Below are 24,817 nucleotides of genomic sequence, written 5' to 3'. Positions count from 1 at the left end.
GATGCAGGGCGCGCAGGCGCAGTTGTAGCTACTGGCTGGCTGGCTGGCACGTCCTTCTTCACTATGTAGTTCAAAGACTCAGTCACTGACTGTCCGGCGCAAGGTTTTGGTTTTATTAGCCTTCCGTCCCGCGTCCACGGCCGCGCCGTTCGTACTGTGCATACCTTAATTCCACCAACTCTTTTTTTGCCAAAGTCCATCGTGCCCCGCGCGCTCTCAAAGGCGGGGCTCCCTCGCACAACTTGTATCATGCCACATAGGGCAGAGTCGCTCTGCACCACCCAGCGCGGCCTGTCGTAGGAACTTGCCGCTTTGGATGGGCTAATCGCGCTTGCTCTCATTGCGAGCGGCTGTCTTGTTGAACCGCTCAGCGCCCGCGAGATGGGGCAAAAGCTACGTTCAAAGGCCATGGGTCTGTTGGGCCGTCGTTAGTCTGACTCGGCACCGATCAGATGGTTTGTTCCTGCGTTGGTGGTCGACTGACATGGTGCCGATCTTCAGCGGCAAGGGAGCAGCGAGTGGAATCAAGCTAGTTGGAATGAGAGAGAAGGTAGGCTCCGCGAAAAACCGGGATTGTAGGGGAGGGATGTGTTCTGGTATCACAAGTAGTTGGGCGCAGAAGTGGAGGGTACTGCGGGGAAGGTACGTATTCGCAGATGCCACAGCACGATGCTACCTTGACGAAAATAAGGAATCCGAGTTGTTATTCTACTCTTCTGCTGACAAAGCTTTCCCATCATTGCGGTGAGTATCTAGTTGATTATAGACGATGGACTTGGGAATGCTGAGAGTCCAAGGCTCGAAGTCGTGGTATACACAAGGATGGGTTTCCGCGAACTGGGCCTTGAATGCTCCTCATTGTCGTCCTTGTAGACGCTTGAATACTCCCAAGTTCTCAGGTGTAATAGGACTTAAATATCCCTGAAAAAATTATGTGTTCGCGCGTATGAACGCTCCCAGTCCGCGCTCCACTCACCAAGCCTCGGTCATTGTCGCCTCTTCAAGGCGGTAGCGAGGCACCGAGCAACAAAAAGTTGAGCTTGAAATCATCTGGACACTCCACTCAGTCGAAATAAGGGAAAAAGTCTTTGCTACGTACAGAGCCACCATGCCACTGGCTACTTCCACCACCACCTCCTCCACCCATCCAGTGAATCATTCGAGCTAACCAACTGAACTTTTCTGCCGCCCACTCCACGTGCAGAAAAGAGCCACTACTAAAACATGAATGAACCTGACCTGCGACCCATCCTCAGGTGCCGTAAACCACCAGCGCTTTTTTTGATGCCAGTACGTCAAACCATCAATGAGTGCATAAAGTCGTCCACGCCCCACAAAAGCTCGAAAGAAAATTGAGAAGCATCATGTCGACAAACGTACTGTCGATGTGCCTGATTGCGCTTTGGATCCATCAGGTCCTGCGAGCGAATGCACCAGGCCTGTACTTTCCGTCGCTGCTGGAGCCAGCAGCAGGACGAGGAGGGGCGTCGGCAGAAGAGTCGCGCTCGCCTTCACCGCGCCTTTGGGGCGGCCTCCAAGCACTACCGCCACCAGACGGGCTCTGGCCCGGGGTCGAATTGCGGGCCGCAGGGGGCTGCCATCTGCCAGAGCCAGAAGCGGGAGAGTCGGTGCGAGCAGGGACGTCACGAGCAGGACCGCGGTCCTCGCGTTGGCCCCAGGAGGAAGCACCCTCGCGACGTCCAGGCGGAACGTAACCACCGCGCTTGGGAGGCTCAGACTCGGCAGGAGGAGCGTCCGAAGCGGCCGGAGCCTGACCACCAGCAGCGGCCTTCGCGGCCTCGCGTTCGCGCCACGAGGGCTTGCCGCCGGCAAGGTTGAGTCGAGGGGGACCGCGGTCTTCTGTAGGCTCGGCACGAGGTTCCGGACGAGAGGGGAACGAGGCGCCAGACTTCTTCGCGGCCAACTTGGCCTCGATTTCGGCCTCGCGTTGACGTTGCTTGGCGGCAGCTTCATCGAGTTTCCTGGTTTCATTGTTAGTGACGTTGAAACAGCAGCGATTTGCAAACACGTACTTGCGCTCTTCCTCCCTCTTGGCCTTCTCCTCGATCAACTTCTGCCTCCTCTCCTCGTCGGCACGAGCCTTCTCCTCTGCCTCCCTCTCCTGCCTCTCGCGCTCCTCGCGCTCTCTTCTCTCCTGTTCTTCACTCTCGCGGCGCTCGCGAGCGCGACGCTCCTTGACCTCCTTGACGCGAGCCTGCATCTTTTGCTGCAGTTCCTTCTCGGCAGCCTTCTTACGGCGGTCAAACTCGGCCTTGCGTTGCTGGCGGATGTCGTCGCGGAACTTTTCGTAAACGCCCACGAGGCGGCTCAGGCGGTGCTTCAATTCAACTTCCTCCTTGTGCTTCTCCTCAGCTTCACGAAGAGTGGCGGCCTTGGCCTTCTCGTAAGCAGCGAGATCAGCATTGCGCTGCCTCTCGTAGTCTTCAGCCAAGTGCTTGACCTCTTCACGGCGGTAGGCACGCTCAAGGTGATCGATGCGCTTGGCAGTCACCCTGAGCTTCTCACCAAGCTCGTTCTTCTCCTTCTCAAGAGCAGCAAGCTTCATGGCACGAATGCGGCCAGAGTCAAGCTCGTCAATGTTGACATTGTCGAGGTCGAGGTCAACGCCCTTGACGCCGCTCTTGAGCTCGTTCAGCTGCTTCTCGATTTCCTCGCGCTTAATGCGCTCTTGCTCAGCCTTGAGACGGGCAGCCTCACGGGCCTTCTTCTCCTCCGCAAGCCTCTGAGCCTCGGCGGCGGCGGCCTGCTGTTGAGCAATCCTGCGCCTGGTGGCTTCGTCCTTCTCCTTTTGGGCCAAGACGCTGGCAGCAGTTTGCTTCTTGCGCTCAATGACTTCACGCCTGGCGAGGGCTTCACGGTGCTCCTTCTCGGCTCCCTCAGCGGCACGGGCCTGGGCCGCAGCCTTGGCTTTTTGGCGCTCCTCATTGAAGCTTGGGTCGACGTACTGGCAAGTGACGTAAAGCGACTTGGCGAGACGGGTGAGCTGAGAACGGACAATCTCAGCGGGAGTGCTCTGAAGACGCTGAACGGTGCCAGTCTCAGACTCGGCGGAGCCAGCGCCAGAGCCAGGGTGGAGAGCCTTGGCGGAAGAAAAGACGTCCGAGTCAAACGTCAAAACACCAGAAGCGTGGTCAATGCGGATAGCAAGGTCGCCCTTCTTGCAGCCGTTCATGATGAACTTTTCGATGGTGTCGGAGCTGACCTGGAAGGGCTCCGGGAACTGGGCAAGGCCAAGGACGAACTTGAGATCGACAGACTCGTAGACTTGCGAGAGCTGCTGGAAGAGACGAGTGAGAATGACCTGCTGAAGCGGCAGCACATACTTTTGCATCTCAGGGTCGGTGCCAATCTGCGTGAGGATGGGAGAAATCTTCTGGCAGATAGAAAGGGGGTGGAAGTCGACCTCCAGGATGTTGTAGAGATCGCGAATCTCGGGCCTACACTTCCTGAGGAGACCCTTGGACAAGGCGTCCTTGAAGAGGATAGCACGGCTGGGCGCCGTCGACATGCCTAAGAGGTTGGTGAGGCGAGAGTTCTTGTTCTTCCTGGCCTCGTCAACGTCGACGAGGGCACCACGAGAGCGGTGGGTGCTGATGACAGGGATTGCGAGGGCTGAGAGAAGGACGAACGACGCAGCCTTGGTCATGTCAGCCTCGCTCACAGACGGGTTGTCCTTCTTGGAGCTCTGGCCGGAAGCCACGGCCGCAGCAGAGACGCGCATAAGGTTGTAGTAACGGCTCCAAGCAGCGGCGTGGAAGAGGTAGTTCTCGCTGACAAGGAAGATTCTGGTAAGCTTCTCAAAGTAGTTGGCCATCATGATGTTCTTCGCGGGACGCTTGCTCAGGCTGAGGAGCGTGTGAATGTCCTCGACCGAACGGAAGGCCTCCTGCCACAATTCGAGCTCGACGGCGACATTGAGCTGCTGGAAACGAGTGTCCAAGTGGCGTTGGAGGGTGTCGGGGTCGCTGAGGTTGATAGCGTGCATCTGGGACGAGAACTTAGCGGCATTTTGCAAGTGGTTCCTCAGAAGCTCGCAAAGCCTCCTGAATTCCGTCTTCCTGCCGTACTTGGAGCAGAACTGGAAGGCCTGGTGGGCCGTGGCTTGGTACATGACCTCCAGACGGGCATTGTTCTTGAAAATGTCGAGGACGGTGCGGTAGGCCTCCCATAGGAACTTGAGCCATGGGGTAACAATGGCGCGGTCGGTGCGGTCCTTGGATTGCTCGCCAGAGACGGTCGAAAGCAGGATGGATTCGGGAGTCTCGGTCGCTTCGAGGTCGTCGATGTTTTGGGTCGTCGTGTTTTCGATGGAGGACTGGACTTGGTCGGCCTTGGCCTGGGCCTCGGTGACCTTTTGCTCGGCGAGCTCAAGGAACTTCTTGAAGACGAGCTGTTGCCTGGTGTCAGCCGCATCCCAGCCCTCCTTTGTTTCAAGCTGTTGCATACCTCGATGGTGCCAATGTTGGTGTTTTGCGCAGTGTTCTTGTACTGGTAGAGACCATCCTTGGCAGTCTTTCCCTTTCTCAGATCCACGGCCAACTCGACAAACTGTATCATCATCGGCTCGAGGGAGGCGATGGGGCTGTTACGCGTGCGCTTCGAGACGACATGTTCGTGGAGGAGAGACAGCGCAGCCTGCTGCTGTCCAACTCCGATGAGCTCTTGGGCCCGCTACAAGTCATGGCAAGTTAGCAAACGCTGGGTCTGACGGATAGGTGCGCGTCGGGCGAAGTCGGCGACGCGAGACATGGCAGCGCACAAAGCGCGAAGAATCAACTCGCCTTGAGCACATTTTCTGGCCGGCTGTGAGGTGGCGGCGGCATGATGGGCAAATTCAGAGAGCGGAGTCTGCCTCTGGCTGGTGGTTGCTACTGGTCGGACAATTGTCGCGGGCAACCAGAGCGGCGCAGATGGGTGGACGGTCACAAAGTGGTGGTGGTGAGCGAGTGTATGGTACCGACAGGATTTCAGAGCCCGGATCATACTTGATCCAGCCGTTTCTTGGCATTGCCGATTTCCCTGGTCAACTGCCAACAGTGAACAAAATAGCGTCTTGCAAGAGTTTTGTATTTCATGAGCTTCAAGGTTTTCTCAATCTAGTTCAGTTCAAAATGTGAAAATTTCGCGGATGCTGCTGAGTGCCTTTCTTCATCCAACATGTTTAGTGATGTTCGGCTACGACATAAGGTAGTCCAAGGCAACAAGGCATGCGCTGCTGAAAGCCCAAAGCGGCGGTTGAAAGAGTCCCAAGGTCTCACAAGGGTCTTTTTGCATCGAGTTCTTTTGCCTTCGCCAGTCGCAAACGGTTTTGAGACATTCATCAAGTATATGGGCCAACACAGCTTGTGCCTACAGTTTTCGGCCCAAAGTCGACCACACTCCGTGCGAGACATGACTTCAGACAGCGCTGGGTCTAACAACTTGGTGAATGACAGCTCCGTGGGCGTAACCGAGCAAGCGAATGCTCCCTAGACGTGACTATCACCGTAGATGGATGCTCACTAGACGCTACTACTGGGGCAAATGAATGTTTCCTAGACGCGACTGTTTGAGCAAATGAATCTAGACGTCACTTCACTGTAGCAGAGCACAAATGCTCTCAAAACGCGACTGTAGAAGCAAACGAAGGCTCCCTAGCTGTACCTATAGTACCGGTAGTAAGTGGCATTACTGGGAGGTCTCGTTTCTTTTCACACCCAGTCCCCACACAGAGAAATCTGGGGACTTCCTTCCTCCATGGCGTCAATGGCGGGTGGCCAGAACTCGGGCCGGCTGCAGCGTCATTGTGCCGTTGTGGCGAGTGGGTGTGCCTCTCAAGAATCAATGGCTTTACAGATATTATGGCGTTGCGTACCTATTTAGCGAAGTGAGCGAGCTACTCTGGGATAGGTGCTGCTGCGAGAGACACCCACAGGCGTGCCAAGTTGCCGAGGCGTAGCCGGAGCGGCTAAACCGGAAGCGACCACCCCTAAGATCGGGACTCCTGGCAGGCTGCCCGCCTGCCCGCTGGTGCTGCTGCCACTGCTGCTGCTTGCACGGAACCTGCCCTGTCCCAATCTCAACTCCCGACCTGACTGGACTGGCCCATCTTCACACCCACCACCCGACCTCCATCGTGCATTCGCCTCTGCTTCGTCGCCGGCCCCCCGCGGCTCCATAGCCCCTCAATCGCTCTCGCTTCTCCTCAGACGACGACAGCACCTTGGCGACGCCGCTCCTTTGCGAAAGCTCTCCTGTGCGCGACCTTGCGACAACTCCGCGACCACGCCGAACGAGAGCCCGGCCACCACGCACCTCATCCTCACCCTTGACCTGTGCTGGTACGTCGCACCATGTTGCATCGCGCCCAATCCCCTCGACTAATCGTTGCAGACGTCTCCGTCACGTAAACATCGAGTTCCAAACGCCCTCATTTTCGCTGCCGACGTCGAATTTCCCTCCTCGCCCCTTGCAACCTCACAATGTCGGCCCCGTACGAAGCCCGCAATGTCGGCGACGGCAAGAGCAAGAAGCAGAGCATGGCCGAACTCAAGCTAAGGAGGCTGACGGAGCTCAACGCACGTCTGAAGGAGGACCTGAACCGCGCTCGGATACCCGTGTCGGAGGCTGCCATGGAGTGAGTGCGCTCCAACCCCAACTACTGCCCGCCATGACGTGTGACAGCTGACACAACGCGCTCTCAGCCTCATCAACTTTACGGACAAGGAACCAAAGGACTTTATGGTACCCTCAAGATGGGGAACCGTGAGTGCCCTCCACCTTGCCGCCTCGATCCAAGCGCGCTAACTCTCGATGCAGGTCGACAAACGTGACGACCCTTATGCACCACAGCAATCCAACGGCTGCTGCCTAGTTATGTAGCAGGAAGATGCACGAAACGCAATCATACCCTCCGATATCCTCTTCTTTTCTCGCGTACGGCGTTCGACAAGAGCTTTTTTTTTTTTTTTTTTTTTTTTCATTATTCGATTCACTCCACGGCTACCTTTCAATTTCTCTTCTCGGTTAATACAGAGCCCTCTTGTCCATGTCGGACCGTAATCAGACTGTCTGCACTGGCGCTGGGTCTTTTTTACTTTTTCAATTGCCCTTCCTCTCCGGAAATCCCCCTTCTCTGGCTTCGGATCACAGCTGTATCTGCGCGAAAGAAGAACGAATGTATATTAGGACAGGCAAGTCTAGTGCTTGAAGCTACGGGCCATTGAGGCGCTAGTCAGTGGCTTCTGGTGGTCAGGGTATTGGGTAAGGCGGTCACGCCCTTTGTCGAGAGGTAGCAGTGGTTAGTGACGGGAGCGGCGGCGGTCTTTCTACATGGTGCAGATGCAAAAATAAGCGACGGAGCAGTTAGTATCGCCCTTCTTCATTGGATGGCGCTTCTCAGCGTTTTTTCGTGTTGATAGTGCAGAAGGACCAATTGCGCTTTTTTCGTACCTCACCTCCTTCCTGTTCGTTGTGGTGTCTGTTCCATGTTTTCATATGGTATCACGATTGTGGCGGGACGTGCGAGTGTACGAGCGGCTCCCTCTTCTTCTTGACGTGAGACATGCCAACAAAGCCAGCCAGCAACCTACCTAGTTCGTCGAGAAAGGGTGAAGTTCGCGCGGTCTACTATATACACACCACTCGACCTGCCAATCAGACCGGCGTGTCTCATTCTCAACAACAACATCCCAGGTGCCGTCCTCCCACCACTCTCCTCCCTCATCATGTTCTTTCTTCTCCCCTCTCCCCTCTCTCTCTCTTTCCTGCACACAACAAGAGACCGCCCGGACACGCGCATCCCACCCGTGATGGACAGTAACACGAGAGGAAGGAAGGAAGGAGGAAAAGCCAACCAAATAGAAAGATTTTGCTACACAGATAGATGCATGCAAGGGGCCAGGAATGGACAAGGAAAGCAGCCACGTCCACCTGCACGTACGAAAGCTGTTTCGGACCACAACGGACGGACGGACGGACGGACGGACGGACGGACGGACGGATAGGCACGCATGTACGTCGTGTGAATGATTTAATTGACGCGACTGGCCTCTTCTCAGCCAATCAGACTGACTTTCGTGTACGATAGGGCGCAGTGGTGTATTTATTTTTCATGGGGCAGTGGATGGACACGCAGAACAGAGGCAGGGTGGGGGTTGAGAACAGGGAGAGCTAGGGGTACAGCGCGGAGATGTGGGAGATGTACGAGATGAGCAGGGAAAAAGTGCGAAAGTGTGTATGTAGTAAGTGCCGGGTTTGTCTGTCTGTGTGGTGTGCACGAGAGGATGGCTTGCATGCATGGTGTATGCAAGGCGTGGTGGGAAGCGAGCGGGTAGGGGAGGAGGTGGTGCGCGCCATTGTGCAACGGTGGATGGGGTGGATGTTGGGAGTTGGGATATGTGGTGGATTTGGTATCGTAGAGTAGGTACAGTATGTCGGGTTTTGCCTTTCATGATTATACAAATTACGAGTGTTGGATGGGTTGAGAGAGTCAAGTGTTTGCAGAGGCAAAATAGTGACGTAGTGGTTTGCCACCACAACTCCTACCTACTACGGCTTGATTGACAGCTATAGCAGGATACCCAACGAGTTCGCCATGGCTCCAGGCGGCTCCCTCCCTCTACACGCAAGTGGCCCTACATAGCTATTCGCAATGACAGCCGTGTAGATCTCAGGGTCAACAATATTCACATCAACTACACCTCGACACGCAAGCGGCACCACCCACCTTCACCAGCCCACGGCAAAGGACAGCCAGCAGCCAGCGAGCCGGAGGGCGCCCGCCAACGCCGCGATTGGATCGCTTGCCCCGTGAGCGACGCCATGGCCCCCGGCCGTCCCCGGCCGCGCCGTGCGAGATTACTGCGCGCGCAGATTCGTCGCTTGCTGGCGGGAGCAGTGGCCTCAGGTGTGCCTGTCCGACCTGCTCAGACTCCAGAAGTCCCGTCTCCACTCCTTGTCGGCCTCGAGCACCAGGTGAACGGGGGAGCTCCTCGTCGGGCTGATGAAAAGGCCGCAACAGTGTTCCCCGTCTATTCCCCCCGATGATTTTGCTGAGTAGGAAGACAGAGGGCAGGCAGAGGGTGCTCGTGTAAGGCTAGGAGCGTGGGCGAGCAAAGTGCTGTGGGTGGACGTGCGGGCGCGCGTCTTCTGGGATGTTGTGCAGGATGGCCAGGGTTACAGGGCAAGCGAGTGGGAGTGGATGGGTGAGTGACGGACGGCTGTTTGCTGGGTGCTGTGGCTGCAGATGGGACCGGTGTGTCGGCGCTGGGTACAGTCAGAATTGACTTTTGTTCTTTCTCTTTCGATTATGCTTTTTCCCTCGTGGCTTTCTTGCCCGTTCTAGAAGGAGCAGCAGCAGTCGGGGATAAGCTCAACTTCTGAGCAGAGAGTGCAAAGCCGAAATTGAGGCGGGCTTGTTGTGATTGGTGGTAATATGTGCCTTCGACACGCTATCACAGTGGGTGTAGAAAGAAATGAGAAATCCTCTACATAGGTAGAGAGCAGTTATCCGCCGTCCCAGCCGCGTCAGGGGAGCAGTCGTCCGCCATCACAGCCGCGCCTAGGGAGCAGTCATCTAACATCGCAACTGCGCTTGGCGAGCTGTTGTCCCTTCCAAGTGCAATTTTTTATTTTTTGATCTTTTTTAATTTTTTTTTTCGCGCACTGTGCTGTTCAGAGTTGGGACTCGCTCTCCAGAAATGGTACGCAGTGTGGAGAAGCGTCGGCTCCTCGAACAGCGTTGACTCTTGGTGTTGAACGTCAGAGGCTGATCCCAGTTTCTTTGGCGGCGACGGACCCGCAGGCTAATAGTCATGGCCACGTTCTTGATGCTAGGCCGTTGTCGATCGCCCCCGACTTTGGGACAGCCGCTCGTATTGTGGTGCCGAGTAGATAAGTTGCGGCGGTCATTTGTTCTCTCTGACGGCCTCCTGGACGACTGATGGCTAGAAGTAAGGCCTTCTTGGTCGTCATGCTGGCCCGGAGATGGCCGAGTTCCCCCTCTGCTTCCTGTCATACATCTTGCGTCGGCGAATGGGCGACAGGCGGCACCTTCTTGGTGGCATGCCGTTCAGGGCCTCATGCAAGGCAAACCAACGCGAAGCTGATGGATTGGAAGCTGAAAAAATGTACACCGCAGCTTCTTCAGGATTCCAAGAACCCTTGTCACGAATAATTGGTCGGCCCATTTCAGAGATTGCTCGCGTGCCTGAGCGGCGATGTGCGCAGTTTTGCGGCGCTGGTGGAGGCGGCGCATGCACAAGTTTTCCAAAGAGGAAGGAAAGGCGTATGTACCCCTGGATTCGATTCTATCTTTTGTGATGATGCTGTTCCTGACAAGATCAATGTGTTGACGCAGCGAAAACAGTAGCGTTCTGAGAGTTTTTGGCCTTGTTCAACGGTGCAGAGAGCTGAGCGTTCAATGAGTCGTTCCGGTGGCTTCAAGAGTCAGGATGCCTGACTCGAAGGCGCGGTCAACGGCGACGGATCGAAAGACGAGACTCCAGCATTGTGGCGGCTTTCGTGGGAAGAAGCTTTTTCAGAAAAAGGGTCCAAGCAGTGACGGCTAACCCCGCTACAGCGCATGAAGGCACGACGGCAGGGTTTCCGATGCTTGGAGAGCGGCACTCGAAGACGGAAAGCAGAATGCCATGTTCAGGAGAGTCAGGCTCCGAGTTGGAGGCGGCCATTCCTGCTTGCGTTGGCTGCGCAGCTGTCATGAGTTCAGTTGTTGGAAAAGTGAAGGTGCAATGGATTTCGCAAGAGCAAATGGATCAACGAGTCGTCCAAAGTAGATGTCCATGATGTCCAGGCGTGGGATTTGAACGCGCACGCAGCCTTGGAGTGGAATGCAGGCGGTTGGGAGCTGACAGCTGCCCTGCGCCATGATGTGTGTGGTCATGGTCATGAGGAGGATCCGATCAAACCTCGACCTTACCTTGCCTTACCTACAAACTCTGGATCAACGGACGGATACTTGACCTGAAGGAGAAGCGGACCAATTCTTTTCGCGCGCGGCCCGAGTCGCAACCCAGAGCACCCGCATTTGCTTGACGAAAAGGCTCCCCACCTCGAGGAACCCTGTCTGGCCCGCGGCCGAGCCCTTCCTTATATTCGCTCCATAGTCCGCGGCCAAGCAATCCATTTGGCCTGACCGCGCGCGCTTTTGAATTTTACTCGACCCTGCCTCGGCTTACAACATATCCTCTTCACCGTATTTCCCGTTACTTCTTGCGCAGCTCCCATGAGGTCTGCGTAGACTTGCCCTTCACCACCCCGCCCTCCTCTCCTCGCCCACCCGCCGCGTGGGGGTTTGTGCGCCTCGCAAGGCCGCTCTCCACACTCCACTGACGACCGCACCATGTCTCAACCTGTCCCGCAATCTCACTGGTCGCAACTCCAACAACCCGAGCAAACCATCGACACCATGGCCACTGTCCCCGAGCATGACTTCGACAGCTTGCTCGATTTTGGCGACATCGAGCTCGATTTTCCCATGTACGACAACAAGAACGACCACCACCTGTCTTCGCTCAACGAGAGCCTCCAGCAACAACATCTGTCTTCGGCCGCCGTCAGCCCATCGCATCGGCGAAATGACTCCTCCCAGCGCCCCTCGGAGCAAATCAACACGACGACCGGCGACTTTTTCGATTTTTCCTTCCAGCCGACTTATCCCCAGCACAACGACTTCTCCATGTCTGAGCAGATGATGCGACAACGCGCCGCTGTGCCTCCGACTCCCAACAGCGTCGAAATGCGCGGCGACGCGGCGCGATATCTTCAACAATTGGACAGCCAAACGAGAGCCATCGTCGAACAGAGATACCAGCTGAGAAAGGACGACATGGTACGTTTTCGAGGGACACGCATAAGTGCCCAAGCTAACTCCAAGCCAGGCCAGTTTCACACCTCTGGTTTCCCCCGCCGTGACACCCCACGAGTCAAACTACCAGATGCAACCCGAGTTTACTGTTCCCGGCGCCTACTTTAGTCCTCTGACTTCCCCGGCTCTTGAGGCACAAAATCGCGATGGTGTGCACCGAGCGCACTATTCCCAGCCTCACACGGCCAACACGTCAATGACCACATCCCCTATAAACCTGGACATGGACATGGTCGGCAACGAAGAATCACAACCGAAGGCCGCGGCCAGGTCAAAATCCCGAAAGAATGCATCTTCAACTCGGGCCTCTGCACAGACCACTCGCATACGTCAGTCGCCCATCGTCAAGCCTCAGACCCAGAGGCAGCGCGGGAGGCTCTCCTCCGTGGTGTCGTCGAGAGAAGTCCATGAGCTGTTGGAAGAGGCGCAAAAGTCAAACAACCAGTCCAGACCAGCCTCTGCCGGCCTAGGTCGCAACTCAAGTCGGGAGGGTTCAGAAAATGCGTCGATATCTCCGGAACCGCTCTCAGAATCCCTTATGGGTCCTCCACCAAAGCCAGGCTCCGTCACTGCCTCGCCGTCAATACAGGCAAGGGGCAGTCAAAAGCAGCCGCCGATTGGCCTTCATGGACAAGGCCAGGCAGTATGCCCGGCAACCCCAGCCTCTCTCATGCGGATGCAGCCTTCGCCTCAGACTCGTCCCAATTCTGGCTCCCAGCACGGCACACCTACCTTTGTCGCGAATGGAGGTTCGCAACCACTAAATGATGATTTTGCCTTGCCCGAACCAGCTGCTCCTGCAGAGTCTTCTTTACAGCCCCTTAGACCAACAGTATCAAGATCAGATACAGTCATTCGCGACGATGATTCGACACCCAGAATGGGACCTGCCCGGAAAACCCCGAAGTTACGTCCCCTCAGCACTCCCTCAGGACCTTTGCCCTCATTGCTCAGAAGCCCTTCCGTCAGTTCTACTGCTTCTCCCTTGTCCGCCACTGGCAAGAAGTTTGACCTCAAACCTGCTCCGAGCCGCTCAAACAAGAAAAGAGGAAGTATAAGCTCTGCTCGAGTTAGCCCTGCACTGCGGCCAAAGATAAGCCCAAGCATCAAGCCACTCTTGCCTGACGGTGGTGAGTAATCCAAACCCCCTGCCTTTGGAGCTTCGAGAATTAACTTTTGCAGCAGCAAAAATGACAGAGGAAACGCATGCCTTGCTGTTGGCATCAAAATCAAATTACCAGAATATCCTCGAGGGAACACATGTTCCTGGCGTTTCATACCCGGAGGATCTTTCCACCAACCTAACCTCGAAGCGTACTTCTCACAAGCTCGCTGAACAGGGCCGTCGCAACCGCATCAATCTAGCCCTGCAGGAGCTTCAGTCCCTCATACCCAGTCCAGGCATCCAGCCCAAGGATGCCGCCAAAACCAGCCCAGCAAACGCGTCGGTCAGCCCGGAAGCCGAAAATCCTCAGAAGAAGGAGGAACGCCAAAGCAACAGTAAGGCCAGCACGGTGGAGAATGCCATCGACTACATCAAGCTCTTGAAGAAAAGAGACATTGAGAGACACCAGCACATGTTGCAGCAGCAAAAGGAAATCGACCAACTTCGGAGGAAATTGGCTGCCGGTTCATTGAACTCCAAGACTGCCAACATCGACCAGAACAACGAATCTACGACAGAGAGGCATGCAGATGGTTCTCAGAATGGTGAACTCTTCGAGACGGATAAGGCAAGCGTGGAAAACTCCACTGGAGACCCCGTAAAGTGAGAAATTTGTCTGTTTTCTTGCTACCAACTCGGATTATTAAGCCCGGACTTCCCAGCCCCTTTCTCGTCTGCTTTCAATTTCCGGCGAGCTTGCAGGAAGCAAGCCTAAAGATACCTGGCGTCATTACGGTGGGATTCACTTGACATTGCGCATTCACTGGACTAGAGGTTTCTTGGTATATAACAATTGTTTCATGATGTAATGGGAGGGAGCCTGCGGTGGGCTCAGCGCAGGTCCGGTGGAACGCTCTGGCCGTTTGCATTCGCTTCTTAAACGCCAGACACCCACCCGTTTCGGATTGCCGGGCTATGGGTGTTGCTGGTTGTTGCTTGGGTAGTTATGGGCATCTCGAGCAAAATTAAGAAACCAACATCATTCCTCTCATGCTGTCCTATGGCTCACGTTTGCTTTTCAATCATGTTCATTTGTCGAGCTTGAAACCAGCTTGTCGAAGGTGGTTCAAGAACTAAATTTGTTCCATTGCCTCTTCCTCGCAAAACGGCCAGTTAGAACCACATACGAGCGGCAAGCTGGATTGGCCAGTCGGTGAAATGCCGGTTAATTCCCCCATCTACGACGCTGACGTCGTGCGCCAAATCGACAGCCCAGCTCGTTTCAAACGTCCCAAACCACGACCATGGCATGCACAACGAGCCATGCCCGTGATGCGCATCCCCTATACCGACCCTCTTCCTGCTCCTCGGATCCTACCACCCAGCGCCTCGACCGCCAGAGGCACGATTGCCGCGCTCACAAACTTCCTCGTTACACCTTCGCCAACTTCGCGACCAACACCTTCGCCACCTCGTTCCTCCGCTGCCACGCACCATCACGCAAGATCTACGCTTGTCTCCGGCCGTCCACGTACTCTCCTACTCACTGGTGCCGGAATAAGCGTCGCCTCGGGCCTGGCCGACTACCGCGGCTCCAGTGGCACCTACACGCTTAACAAGACGTACCGACCGATCTACTTCTCCGAGTTCGTCGCCTCACACGCATCGCGGCAGCGATATTGGGCGCGGTCGTTTCTTGGGTGGGAAAACCTGCGTCGTGCTCAGCCGAACACCTCGCACCGCGCAGTTGCGGATTTGGGGCACGCCGGCGCGCTTCAGGCCGTCATTACGCAGAATGTGGATTCCTTTCACAGGATCTTGAATGAGCCAATATCGTTGCCGACGTTGGAGCTGCACGGGTATCTCCGCGCGACTGTGTGCTTGACCTGTCGCCAGGAGTACGATCGCCAGGCTTTTCAGGAGCGGCTGTGCAAGCTGAATCCCGCATGGCACGCTTTCTTGGAAGAGTGCCTTCGGAGCGGTGCTTTAGACACGGAGAATCCGATCGAGCGGAGACAACGCGGTCTGAAGACAAATCCGGACGGTGACGTTGATTTACCTGGTGTCGACTATGCCAGCTTTAAATACCCGGCTTGCCCCAGTTGCCTAGGAAAGGATGCTAGAGTTGAAGTGGATCAGGATGGTGCCGTCTTGTCGACAAGCAAGGCTGGCGTGCTGAAACCTGCCGTCGTCATGTTTGGGGAGTCGATTGCCCCAGAAGTCAAGACGCAGGCGGAGGAGTTTGTCGATGCTGCTGACAAGGTCCTGGTCATCGGGAGCAGTCTTGCCACGTACAGTGCCTGGAGACTGGTTAAGAAAGCAACAGACCAGGAAAAGCCAGTGGGAATTCTGAACATGGGAGGCGTAAGAGGGGAAGAGGGCTTCTTCGAAGGCATCTCGGGAGACAACGATGGCACCCTGGCATTCAGAAGCCAAGAGGCGAGCGAACATATCCTGCCCGAAGTGGTCGAAAGGATCGGCAAAATCTGGGGAGCGAGAGCTACCCCAGGCACAAACAAGACTCAGGGCGAGGCGGCAAGCTTGTGACAAACTTCTTGTACGTGTGTGGAACACGCGACCAAATAATTCGACTTATCAAGGGCCATGATCCAGCTTCCTGCGGATACGGTGAACAGGGATGTCAAGCCCAGGGCATTCGACGTGCCTTTCGACCTTTGAATGCTCTTCTATAAGGTAGACGCGCATGTGGTGTTTTTAAAAGATCTTCGGCTCGACATCTTACGCAGTATTCACACTCCTTTGGAGACTTCAAGTCTTTCATCTTACGTCGTGCACAGTGCAATTTTTTCCCGATGGATCCCTTTTACTACGAGACATTCAAAATTGAGCCCTCTGTCTCAAGCACGCGGCCATCTTCTCTACCGATGGATGCGTTCCCGGACAGGGGAGGGATCCCCCCACACGTGGCTCTGAGCCCAGCGAACAACAATCTCGAAAACGTCTACATCAGGAACGATGTCGTCAATCCTGACTGCTGGGTACTACACAAAACTGACCATTTCCACCTCTGCAACAACAAGTCACTCTTTACGCGTTTGGACATGCTCAAGGACCCGATCGACATACAAAATGAGCAAGGGTTTATTGGAGTACAGGCTGTGGGAGTTGGTCAAATTTCGGTGCCAATCTGGGCGGAAAACGGAGCGCCATCAAGACTGTCGCTGCACGAGGTATACTTCGCTCCAAGATCGAGCGTCTCTTCCATATCTTTTACTCGTTGCACGAAGACGGATGGATTCTACAGCTGGACAGAAATGATGACGGGACTTAGGATGAATCGGGCTGGCCTTCCCGCCGTGTTCTTTGATACTTCCTCCGCAAGAGTTATGACGATGCGGCTTGCGGGCGACATCGCAGGCGACATGTTCTTCGGGATCAATCCTCCCGTACATTCACGTTGCGATCCCTTCGCCTCCAGGTTTGCTCTCGGGAGGCGACCGGACGTGGAAGTTGTGGACGGCATCCACAAGGCTATGTCGTCAATCCGAAGACTGATGGAGATGAAGCGGATCGGACAGGATGCCACCAAGGAGGGAAAGCGCCTCGACAAGCAATCCCTCATCGGCATCACAGTGGGCGACATTGTTCGAATGCTGGACTGGGAGCTTCCTCACCGGATGTATCCACAAGAGCAAGTCTTCTTGCCACACCCGGATCGACTTGCTTGGGCCTCGGATCTGTCGGTAAAGACCTCGACGCGAGGTTCCACGAAAGATGACGAGGAGACTGTTGTGGCCTCTGAAGACTCTCCGGCTACAAATCGCACAGATACTACCGCCTCGTAATTTGCTTGGTAAGCCATCCAAGATTTTCACGGCTACCAGCTAAGGAGCCCACATTGGTCCCATTCACTGCCGAGTCAAACCATGTCCAACATTTCATTGAATTCATGCACAGTGGCGGAAAACCACGCAGTAATTTCATTCATGCGTATTATCGCACACTTGCTCGGTTGGGCGTCCTTCTGCAAAGGCCGCAATCATACGTTTTTCATCAATCGAATTGCGACTTCAGTAAATGAGTTAGCTTCGCTCCATTTCAATCTCATGAATTGTTGCTCTCACGATACTTGGGATGTCAATTAGGCAGAGATGGGATTTTCTGGGATGTCGTGATATAAGCACTGATTCAGCCGTTTTGTGACATGCACCGCATCTGCTGAATCGGTTGGAGACGATACCTAGGCGCAGACAGCCCTTGGAGAGCAAATATCTGCAAATTTTGGGTGGCTACTCCTCCTTTCGGACGGCGCATTCCCAACGAGCCAGGTTCCGGACGGGGCTCTCACTCCTTGACACCCTTTCAGAACTACTCGCGGATCAGACAATCACTTATGCGTCAACGATCGCTTCATTGTTTATGCCAATCTTAGCACCAAGCTGTCGTTACTGTAAAACATTCTTCTCCCAATAGGCAACATGTCTCCCAACGACACCTCCGAACAACCACCCACCAGGCCACGATATCCATCCGTCGAGGAAAGAAATCATCTCTTCGCTCCATATTTACAGATGCCGCGCAACCACAACGCTTGGATCGTCGTCCACGCGGATGGATTGCACATTTGCAACGACCGCAGCGCCTTCATAACTTATGAAGCGATCAAGCCATTTGACGTCAGGACTGCGAGCAGTGGAGATCCCGGCGAAGAGGACCTCGGTCTCAACAACAAGTACGTTGCTTTCGGCATTGGACAGGTATGGCTGAGTTACAAGACCTTGGACGGAGCCTACCAAAAACGTCTCCTGCACGACGTATTGCACATACCCGAGGCCTTTGCCAACATTGTCATCCTCCCTCGACTATTGTACGAGACAACGTCGTCTTACAAGCTGGATAAAAAGCGAGGCATAGCCTTCTCTGTCGACAACAGCTGCGATCTCGCTTGGTTCCCCCCAGATTGCCAAGGCCTCCACTGTCTAGCTCTGGACGGCGAGACTCCATACTTTCCGGGACCTTCTTCGCTCTATCGTCGAGGCCCGGTCAGATCGCTCTTCGTGCACTCGGCCGGGATGCCTCTGCCTAACGGCATTGACACGCTTCAAAAGCTTTTCCTGGTCATCAAGCTAGTATTGGGCTCGGATCCGCGGCATGACGAGCGGGCCTATCATCTGTACACTAGCCAAAAGACCGAATTGCCCGTTGCCAAACTTGTTGATCTCATTAAGCATTACCAAGAAAAAGCGAAGAAGGAGTACGAAATGGCAGCCTTGTCGTGCCCAAAACAGCAGTGCTTCTTCGGTGATGCCTTTGTCTTGAGGTCAAAGGGGAAGTTCGTGGTCTGCAAGGACCGCCATCGACTTTCCAATTTCAAGTCAATTCCTCCTCGACCAGCGACTGAAGATCATGCTAGAGTCTACGGCATAGGTGACTTGTGTCTTCCGGTTTACCGCAGTAATGGTAGTACTGGAACCCTCGATCTCAAGGGCGTGATCTTCTGCCCCAAGAATCTCGTCAATTCTATCCCGTACACCGTCTTTTTTGACAGAGGAATGCTGTGCGAGGGCGGCTCTTTTGACCTAAAGACTGGCGTTGCGACGAACAAGGACGGCGACGAGGTTGCGTGGTTCAAAGCGTGTCATGATCCAGAAACGCTCTGTCTCTTGCAGCCTTACATCCCTCTGCAGAGGACAAAACCTGAGGTGTTGTGTGAAGCACCTGGACTGACGCCTCCTGCCGAGCTGACCGAGGACCAATCCACAAATCTTAAAAAGCGAATGGCTGCTGATGCATCCCAAAGCATAGACCAGTCCATAGCCCCTGAGAAACGAGAACCAGACGCTTCGGCACCGGATGAGGCTCCTGATTCATCCAAAAGAAAGAATCAAAAGGTTTCATTCTTCACTCCGGATGGGTCTGTTGGTCAGATTGGACCTTGTCGACGACTGGATAACGCCGACCACAAACGTGGACAATATGGAATGGATCCTCTACCACCGCCGGCTGCTCGAGAAAAGACGTGTCAGGCAGCGGTTTTACAAGATGACAAATCTGACATACCGCAGGGCCAAAAGGAATTTGGTTGTCCTGCAGTGGAGGCCCCAGGCAAAGAAACCGTCAACCCTGGAGCAGCCATCAGGAAGGTTGACGCGAATACTCAAACAGTCAACCCACAGCCTTCACCATCACAGCCTGCAGTGAATTCCCCCACAATCACAGGCGATCCCGACCTTATCGAAGCAGACTTCAGAATCCTAGACACGCTGATAACTGAATTCGTGAAGAGGAATCCAGAACTAGACTTCAGTCATTTACTAGCAAGCCCCTGCTTCCCCTCCTTGCCCTCAGGAAGCGATCTGGTCGTCTCCACCATCAATCAATCCATCTTCGACCTCTGTTGTCTATCATACTGCTTTGCCCGCTGCGTCACTGGCGGCAAACTGACAGAAAAGCAAAGAATTGCATACTTTGACGCCCTCGCCAAGATGATGTTACTCTGGGAAGATGCACCCGGGGTCTTGGCGAGAACAATGATGATTGAGGATGATGACGATGCGCCATCAGAAACGCCACCTCTTTCTGATTTATCATCTCTATCGACGCCTTCTGAGCCTCAAACCCCGCCGCCTGTTGGCATGGAAATGCAGTTCCATGACTCGCCCCTCGCCCTCGTTGAGCGCGTCCTCCTGCATGGCCCCAAGGCGATGAAAGCCATTGCCGAAGCTACGACGAATGGCGACAAACGCGCGCGCGACCTCATGGTCCTCTTTGGACTTGTTGTCGCTCCCCAGATGCGGTGCCGCATGGGAGATCATTACGAGAGGGCGTTGCGGACAAAGTATGGCTGGGGCGCGGACAAGAAAACTGGAATGCAGGAGCTTACGGTTGGGGAAGAAGAGGTTGCTACCATTGTTGGGGAGACTGCTACCAAGGGAGATGATATATTGGAAAAGTCGACCCAAGACGACACTCTAGACGTCAAACCAACTCCGGACGAAGTGACTCCAGACACATCGGCTCAAGAAAAGCAGTTCATCGAAGAAACTATGCTGCAAGCCGCCAAAGAGTCCTTCATCGCCGGCCTACTCAAGCTCAATCAGCAGAACCTCGCGCTCAGGGAACAGCATGCTGCTCAGAAGAGGGAAAAGAAGCCCATGAGCAAGCCCGTGGGCGAGAATCAGCGCGAACTCTTCATACAGCAGATGGAAGGTTGCAACATTGGCGCCGAAAAAATCGAAAAAGAACCCGAGATGGAGGAAAAGACTATCCAGAGTGACAACCAGAAGGAAAAGAAAGCAAGGGCCTTTCAAATCGCGCATGAGCTTCTCGATCTGGCAGGGGACTGTCAGGAACGCGCTGTGGCCTTGCTGAAATTCTATGCGGGTGATGGGAAGGAGGCAGAGGCGTTTGAGAAAGGGGAGACAGAAGAGATGAACGACGATTAGGAAATCGTCTACCAGGACGCTGCCGTCGAGGAATCACCATCCGCGAGAGACGAGAGTCACCAGAAGAAAATGACTGCTAGCATTTCTGAGCTTCCGGAGGATTGTGCGGAGTGGAGCTTTTTCGTGGAGGAGGAGACTGCCGTCGGGAAAGAAACTTAGTGCGGGTTTGAATTGGTGTGTCAGAAGCCAGATGTGGATCAAGAAGAGGAAAAGGCCGAGGAAGCGAATGAGACGGAGAAGAAGAGGAGAACATGCGATTGAGATGGCGGGTTGATGGGGCTGATCGTGCTGAGGACTTCTTTGGTTCTCTATCAAATGCTTTAAGATCTTTGAGGATGAGGTTTTGGACTTTGCTTGGAAGAGCGCATACTTACGTTGAGGGAAAAGACAAGCCATGCTGGACAAGGTTTCTGTCTTCGGAAATGTTGATTGTGGACGGATGGGAGCTTAGCTACCGATGTAGCCTTGGAAACCTCAATGCTCTCGTTCGATGTCTTTTTGGAGTCCACTTAAGCTAGACCTAGGAGTGGAAGTGCCTTGATCAATGATTTGTAACTTCTGTTGTGGAATCTGGTTTTCGAGTTGAGAAGATTTGGCAGGGACGTTGTGGCAGTCTTTCTCAAGATTCACTCCTTCGTCATTGATGCAAAATGTATAAGTGCCTTCTCGGAGCAGAGTGGTCCGCAATGCGATGTCTTTGAAATGATTGCGTTATCGCATTGCGCAACGCAATGCAATGCGATCAATTGGGGGGGAGGGGGGGGCCTGACTTCTGCAGTGCGATCGATGGACGACGTCCCATTACGTTGCATTGCATTGCACAAGAGGAAGCTTCTGTTTATGTCTAGGAAGTGACGCAAGTTCACGCGTGTCCCTGGAGGAGAGCTTATTTCAGCGGAAATTTTAATTAAATTCTGCCAGGCGGTATGGAAATTACTGCAATCAATGAAGGTAGTGCGATGTAATCAGCTACTGCCCATTGCGCTGTGCAATCATTGCGATGGATGCCTCACATTGCGTTGCAGACCACCCCGACTTAAGCTGTAAACGTTGAAAACAAAGTGACCCGATCGATACTTGACAATGTCTGCTGTGCAATCCAGTATTCGCGTTCGAGAAGACGGAGACCCACACACCGTCCTAAAGTACCTAGATATCAGAGCACTGCAAACTAACCACCACTGATCATTTCGTCCCATCATCACGGCCGCTGTAGCGCGGGCCCATTTTCCCACCTATCCACCCCGCCCGTCACAGTGGGCATATAAAGAAATGAGACATCCTCTAGGTAGCAGTCATCCCAGCCGCGCTTAGGGAGCAGTCATCAACCATCGCAACTGCGCCTAGCGAGCTGTTGTCCCCAATAAGTATCATGTCTTTTTTTCCACACACCCACAGTGCCGCTGCTGCTCCGCGCATCGTCACCGTCCTCACGACCTGACCCACATGCATCCAGCGAGTAGACCGAGTTAACATCCCTGCCGATACATACCAAAGACTCACGTCACAGTGAGTGCAGCTGCCTGCTTTCTACCACCGCACCGCACCGCACTGCACATAAACAGGAGCGTGGGTACCAAGCTTGGTGTTGAATCCGACATCGACCAGCAAGGAAAGCCGACAAGCGTAACGAGCGCAATGAATGGCCCAGCGAGTGGGACGGAACGCAATGCAACGCAACGCGTTGCGCAGGTCTACGTTTGAAGTTGGCGCGGCGCGCTCCGGCTTTGCCTCTTGCGGATACTTGCAGCGTTTTTGTGTGGTGTCTAGGTGAGTCTGTGTGTTGGTGTTACATCTTCATCAGCTTCTTCTTCTTCTTCTTCTTCTTCTTCTTCCGAGCAATCGAATTGACTTAGAAAGGTGATCGAGAGCTGGCTTGCAGGCAGGAGAGTCTGGGTCCGGGTTTGTGCCGATATCAAGGCATACGGTGATGGTGTATATCTGGAGGCTTCTGAGCAGAAACTTGGGGCGCAACGATGCGCGGAGATGGATGGACTGTGAATCGAGTCGAGTCGAGCTCATCGACGCTGCAGGTAGGTGGGTAGGCATGGTGACACAGAACCAGGCAGGCAGGCGCTCTCCTCATACCTACCTGTAGTCATGACATGCGAGTCGCGCAAGCGACGACGCGATGATCGTCTATCCGTCAGACGAATGCTCCTTGCGACAGTCTCCAAAGCAGCTGGCTGATGAGCCTGCCGACATCAAGTTTGGGCATCCTGTCCGGAAGAAAGCAACGACACGTGAGCTGCTTTTGTTTGGCCCTGCGGATCGAGGCGAGTGGATTTGTTGCACCTGGGCCTTGGTAGATGGGCCACGTGTTGGGGGATGCTCCCGTCGTGGACCGGCTTCAGGAGATGGGAGTTGTCTGGGTGGGATATGGTGCAGGGCCGGATTTTCGGTGTGCTGCGCCCTGCGTTTGTCGGGGCGTGGTAGTTCTTTGGCCAGGATGGGACAGAGCGAGACGTTTCCTCGTGAGTCCAGCGTTCAACTGGAGGCATGCGAAAAGAATCGTGGCGAACCAATTCGGATCAGTGTGGATGGGTATGTATAAGGTCGACGGACAGAGTGCAGTGGCTTCAGTATTGCATCTTTCGTGACGGGTCTTCCGACTGCTGTCAGCGATATGTATTGCAAAGCGTTCTGAATATCTGACATGGTCCTTGGAAAGCCAGCTGCCAAACAGTGGGCGCGTCTCCTCCTTGCGACTGTCTCGTCGACTCCCTGGGTATTTCGTCTCCATACGGCTGCCACTGTCCACACGCACCCCAGCCATCCAAGCAGCCAATGTTCATACCGACACATCCGCGGCTCAGCCCGGGAGTCAGCCCAACCCAAGCAAACCGTCCCTCGTTCAAACATATCCAATTCTCTTAACTCATTATTTCGTCCCTCCTCCTCCTCACTACCATACCTCCTCAGGCGACACCCTTATCTCCTCGCCCCCTTCCCTCACATGCTGCCTCTTGGCATCGCGACTGCACGGCTTGCGCATATCAAACGCATCCTCATCGTCATTGTAATACTGCACCACGCGCCGGTAGACCGAGTACCCCATGCCCTTGTACAGCTCCTGCGCGACGGCGTTCTCGGCGCGAACGAACAGGTCGACGAACCACGCGTTTTCGGCGTCGCAGGCCTGCTCCAGCAGCTGCGTGAGCCGCTTCGCGTGCCCCTGTCGCCGCGCCCCGGGGCAGATGGTCAGGCACGTTATGTGCCCGTGCCAGGGCAGGTAGTTGGGGTTTGGATTCGTGGTCGGCGAGTAGGGCTGCACGGGCGCTGGGTAAGGCGAGGATTCGGTTTTGCCCATTACTGCGATTGCCGAATGTCAGCAGCCGCTTGAAGGGTGGATGACGGAGGTGGTCGCTCCTCGTTGGCGCGCCCGGAGGCGATTCGAAAAGCCACGATGCTGGCGCAGGAAAAGATAGGATTGGAAATGGCGCGGGGGATACGTACTGTATCCTTCGATCTTGCCGTGCGGGCCCTCAATCACCTTGCACAGGTGCGGCCATTTGGTCAGGTATTCGAGGTAGAAGCTGACGTTGTAGGTCTCGGTGAGCGGGTCCAAGTTGCATTCGTTGAACCGGAGCAGGTCCATGGGCGTCATTGGCCGTATGCTTGCCATGGTGGGCAAATGTGCGAGGGGAGGCCAAGTGGTTGGTGGAGGAGCGTAGTAATTTTTTAGAAATGTGGTTGTGAGGCGCTGCGGCGGGGTGGTGGATCGCGGAGCTTGCGCCGGCGATTTGCGATCTGGAGCACGGATCCTTGCAAGGATACATGGGGCAGGTCTGACAATCAGCCCTCAAAAATTAATCGGTTCATGACTACTGACTGGGTTGGAGCAAGTGATGAATTCACATGTGCAATCCATCGCGTAGAGTCCTGGGAGCTGAGGCAGGAAGTTCAATTGACATTGGTGTCATGTATTTTCCAGCGCTCGCGCACAACCTATATTACAACTTTGCTCACCGCTTAAGACGATTGTCAATGAAACCAAAGCTAGAGAAATAGAGACAAAGGGGCAGGGTATCGCGCTCGTCCGTCAAATGCTACAACCGCAACGCCGCTCAACATGTACTTCCATTTCAACCACTCGCCAGCCTCGCTCTCAAAGACCCAAAAGAGATATGAATCAAGTACAACAGAAACTAAAAAAGCTCAGACGACTTCATCAAAGGAGCGAATCGCGCTTCCTCAGCTTCTTGCGAACCCGTCTCAGCACAGGAGCAGCGACATCGTCCGGAAGAGCACCCGGAGGACTGTCCGGAGGCACATCGCCCTCGGTGGTTTCCGGCTCCTCGTGGATGCTGAACAGCTTATGGCGCGACAGGCAAAAAGGACGACTCGACGACGCAGTATCGGCATCAAAAACATCATCATCAAGCTCATCGAGCGAATGGTCAAAAGCCGATGACGACG

At 54.7% G+C, this 24,817-nt stretch overlaps 8 protein-coding genes across 8 annotated transcripts; 6 read left to right on the top strand and 2 right to left on the bottom strand.

The window, feature by feature from the left end:
- Nucleotides 1–1,168: 1,168 nt before the first annotated feature.
- Nucleotides 1,169–4,942, bottom strand: IWZ02DRAFT_179733 (uncharacterized protein). Its single transcript, XM_066762278.1, has 4 exons — nt 4,812–4,942; nt 4,468–4,692; nt 2,034–4,411; nt 1,169–1,982 (listed from the first exon to the last, which is right to left on the bottom strand). Exons 1-4 carry the CDS (start codon nt 4,842–4,844, stop codon nt 1,412–1,414), a joined length of 3,207 nt encoding a protein of 1,068 aa, XP_066625207.1. The 5' UTR covers nt 4,845–4,942; the 3' UTR covers nt 1,169–1,411.
- A 1,540-nt stretch (nt 4,943–6,482) lies between these two features.
- Nucleotides 6,483–6,882, top strand: IWZ02DRAFT_373140 (GGL domain-containing protein; the record flags this gene model as incomplete). Its single annotated transcript, XM_066764684.1, has 3 exons — nt 6,483–6,637; nt 6,705–6,765; nt 6,820–6,882. The coding sequence occupies 3 exons, from the start codon at nt 6,483–6,485 to the stop codon at nt 6,880–6,882; spliced, it is 279 nt and encodes a 92-aa protein (XP_066625206.1).
- Nucleotides 6,883–8,152: 1,270 nt separating this feature from the next.
- On the top strand, nt 8,153–9,480 carry IWZ02DRAFT_179705 (uncharacterized protein). The gene is made up of 2 exons (XM_066762277.1): nt 8,153–8,526; nt 8,578–9,480. Exons 1-2 carry the CDS (start codon nt 8,299–8,301, stop codon nt 9,046–9,048), a joined length of 699 nt encoding a protein of 232 aa, XP_066625205.1. The 5' UTR covers nt 8,153–8,298; the 3' UTR covers nt 9,049–9,480.
- A 1,647-nt stretch (nt 9,481–11,127) lies between these two features.
- IWZ02DRAFT_179572 (uncharacterized protein) lies at nt 11,128–13,696 on the top strand. Its single transcript, XM_066762275.1, has 3 exons — nt 11,128–11,851; nt 11,901–13,017; nt 13,070–13,696. The coding sequence occupies exons 1-3, from the start codon at nt 11,363–11,365 to the stop codon at nt 13,657–13,659; spliced, it is 2,196 nt and encodes a 731-aa protein (XP_066625204.1). The 5' UTR covers nt 11,128–11,362; the 3' UTR covers nt 13,660–13,696.
- A 619-nt stretch (nt 13,697–14,315) lies between these two features.
- IWZ02DRAFT_372192 (DHS-like NAD/FAD-binding domain-containing protein) lies at nt 14,316–15,539 on the top strand (the record flags this gene model as incomplete). Its single annotated transcript, XM_066764611.1, has 1 exon — nt 14,316–15,539. The coding sequence occupies one exon, from the start codon at nt 14,316–14,318 to the stop codon at nt 15,537–15,539; it is 1,224 nt and encodes a 407-aa protein (XP_066625203.1).
- Nucleotides 15,540–15,805: 266 nt separating this feature from the next.
- IWZ02DRAFT_488176 (uncharacterized protein) lies at nt 15,806–16,798 on the top strand (the record flags this gene model as incomplete). Its single annotated transcript, XM_066769435.1, has 1 exon — nt 15,806–16,798. One exon carries the CDS (start codon nt 15,806–15,808, stop codon nt 16,796–16,798), a length of 993 nt encoding a protein of 330 aa, XP_066625202.1.
- A 633-nt stretch (nt 16,799–17,431) lies between these two features.
- On the top strand, nt 17,432–20,398 carry IWZ02DRAFT_430741 (uncharacterized protein; the record flags this gene model as incomplete). The annotated part of the gene is made up of 1 exon (XM_066766101.1): nt 17,432–20,398. The coding sequence occupies one exon, from the start codon at nt 17,432–17,434 to the stop codon at nt 20,396–20,398; it is 2,967 nt and encodes a 988-aa protein (XP_066625201.1).
- Nucleotides 20,399–22,879: 2,481 nt separating this feature from the next.
- IWZ02DRAFT_444272 (acyl-CoA N-acyltransferase) lies at nt 22,880–24,105 on the bottom strand. The gene is made up of 2 exons (XM_066767097.1): nt 23,855–24,105; nt 22,880–23,710 (listed from the first exon to the last, which is right to left on the bottom strand). The coding sequence occupies exons 1-2, from the start codon at nt 24,021–24,023 to the stop codon at nt 23,304–23,306; spliced, it is 576 nt and encodes a 191-aa protein (XP_066625200.1). The 5' UTR covers nt 24,024–24,105; the 3' UTR covers nt 22,880–23,303.
- Nucleotides 24,106–24,817: the final 712 nt, after the last annotated feature.

The sequence above is a fragment of the Phyllosticta citriasiana genome, assembly GCF_038021145.1.
Source record: "Phyllosticta citriasiana strain CBS 120426 chromosome Unknown IWZ02scaffold_3, whole genome shotgun sequence".
Classification (NCBI taxonomy): domain Eukaryota; kingdom Fungi; phylum Ascomycota; class Dothideomycetes; order Botryosphaeriales; family Phyllostictaceae; genus Phyllosticta; species Phyllosticta citriasiana.
The sequence above is the reverse complement of the archived record's forward strand: the minus strand, read 5'-3'. Positions and strand labels throughout refer to the sequence as shown.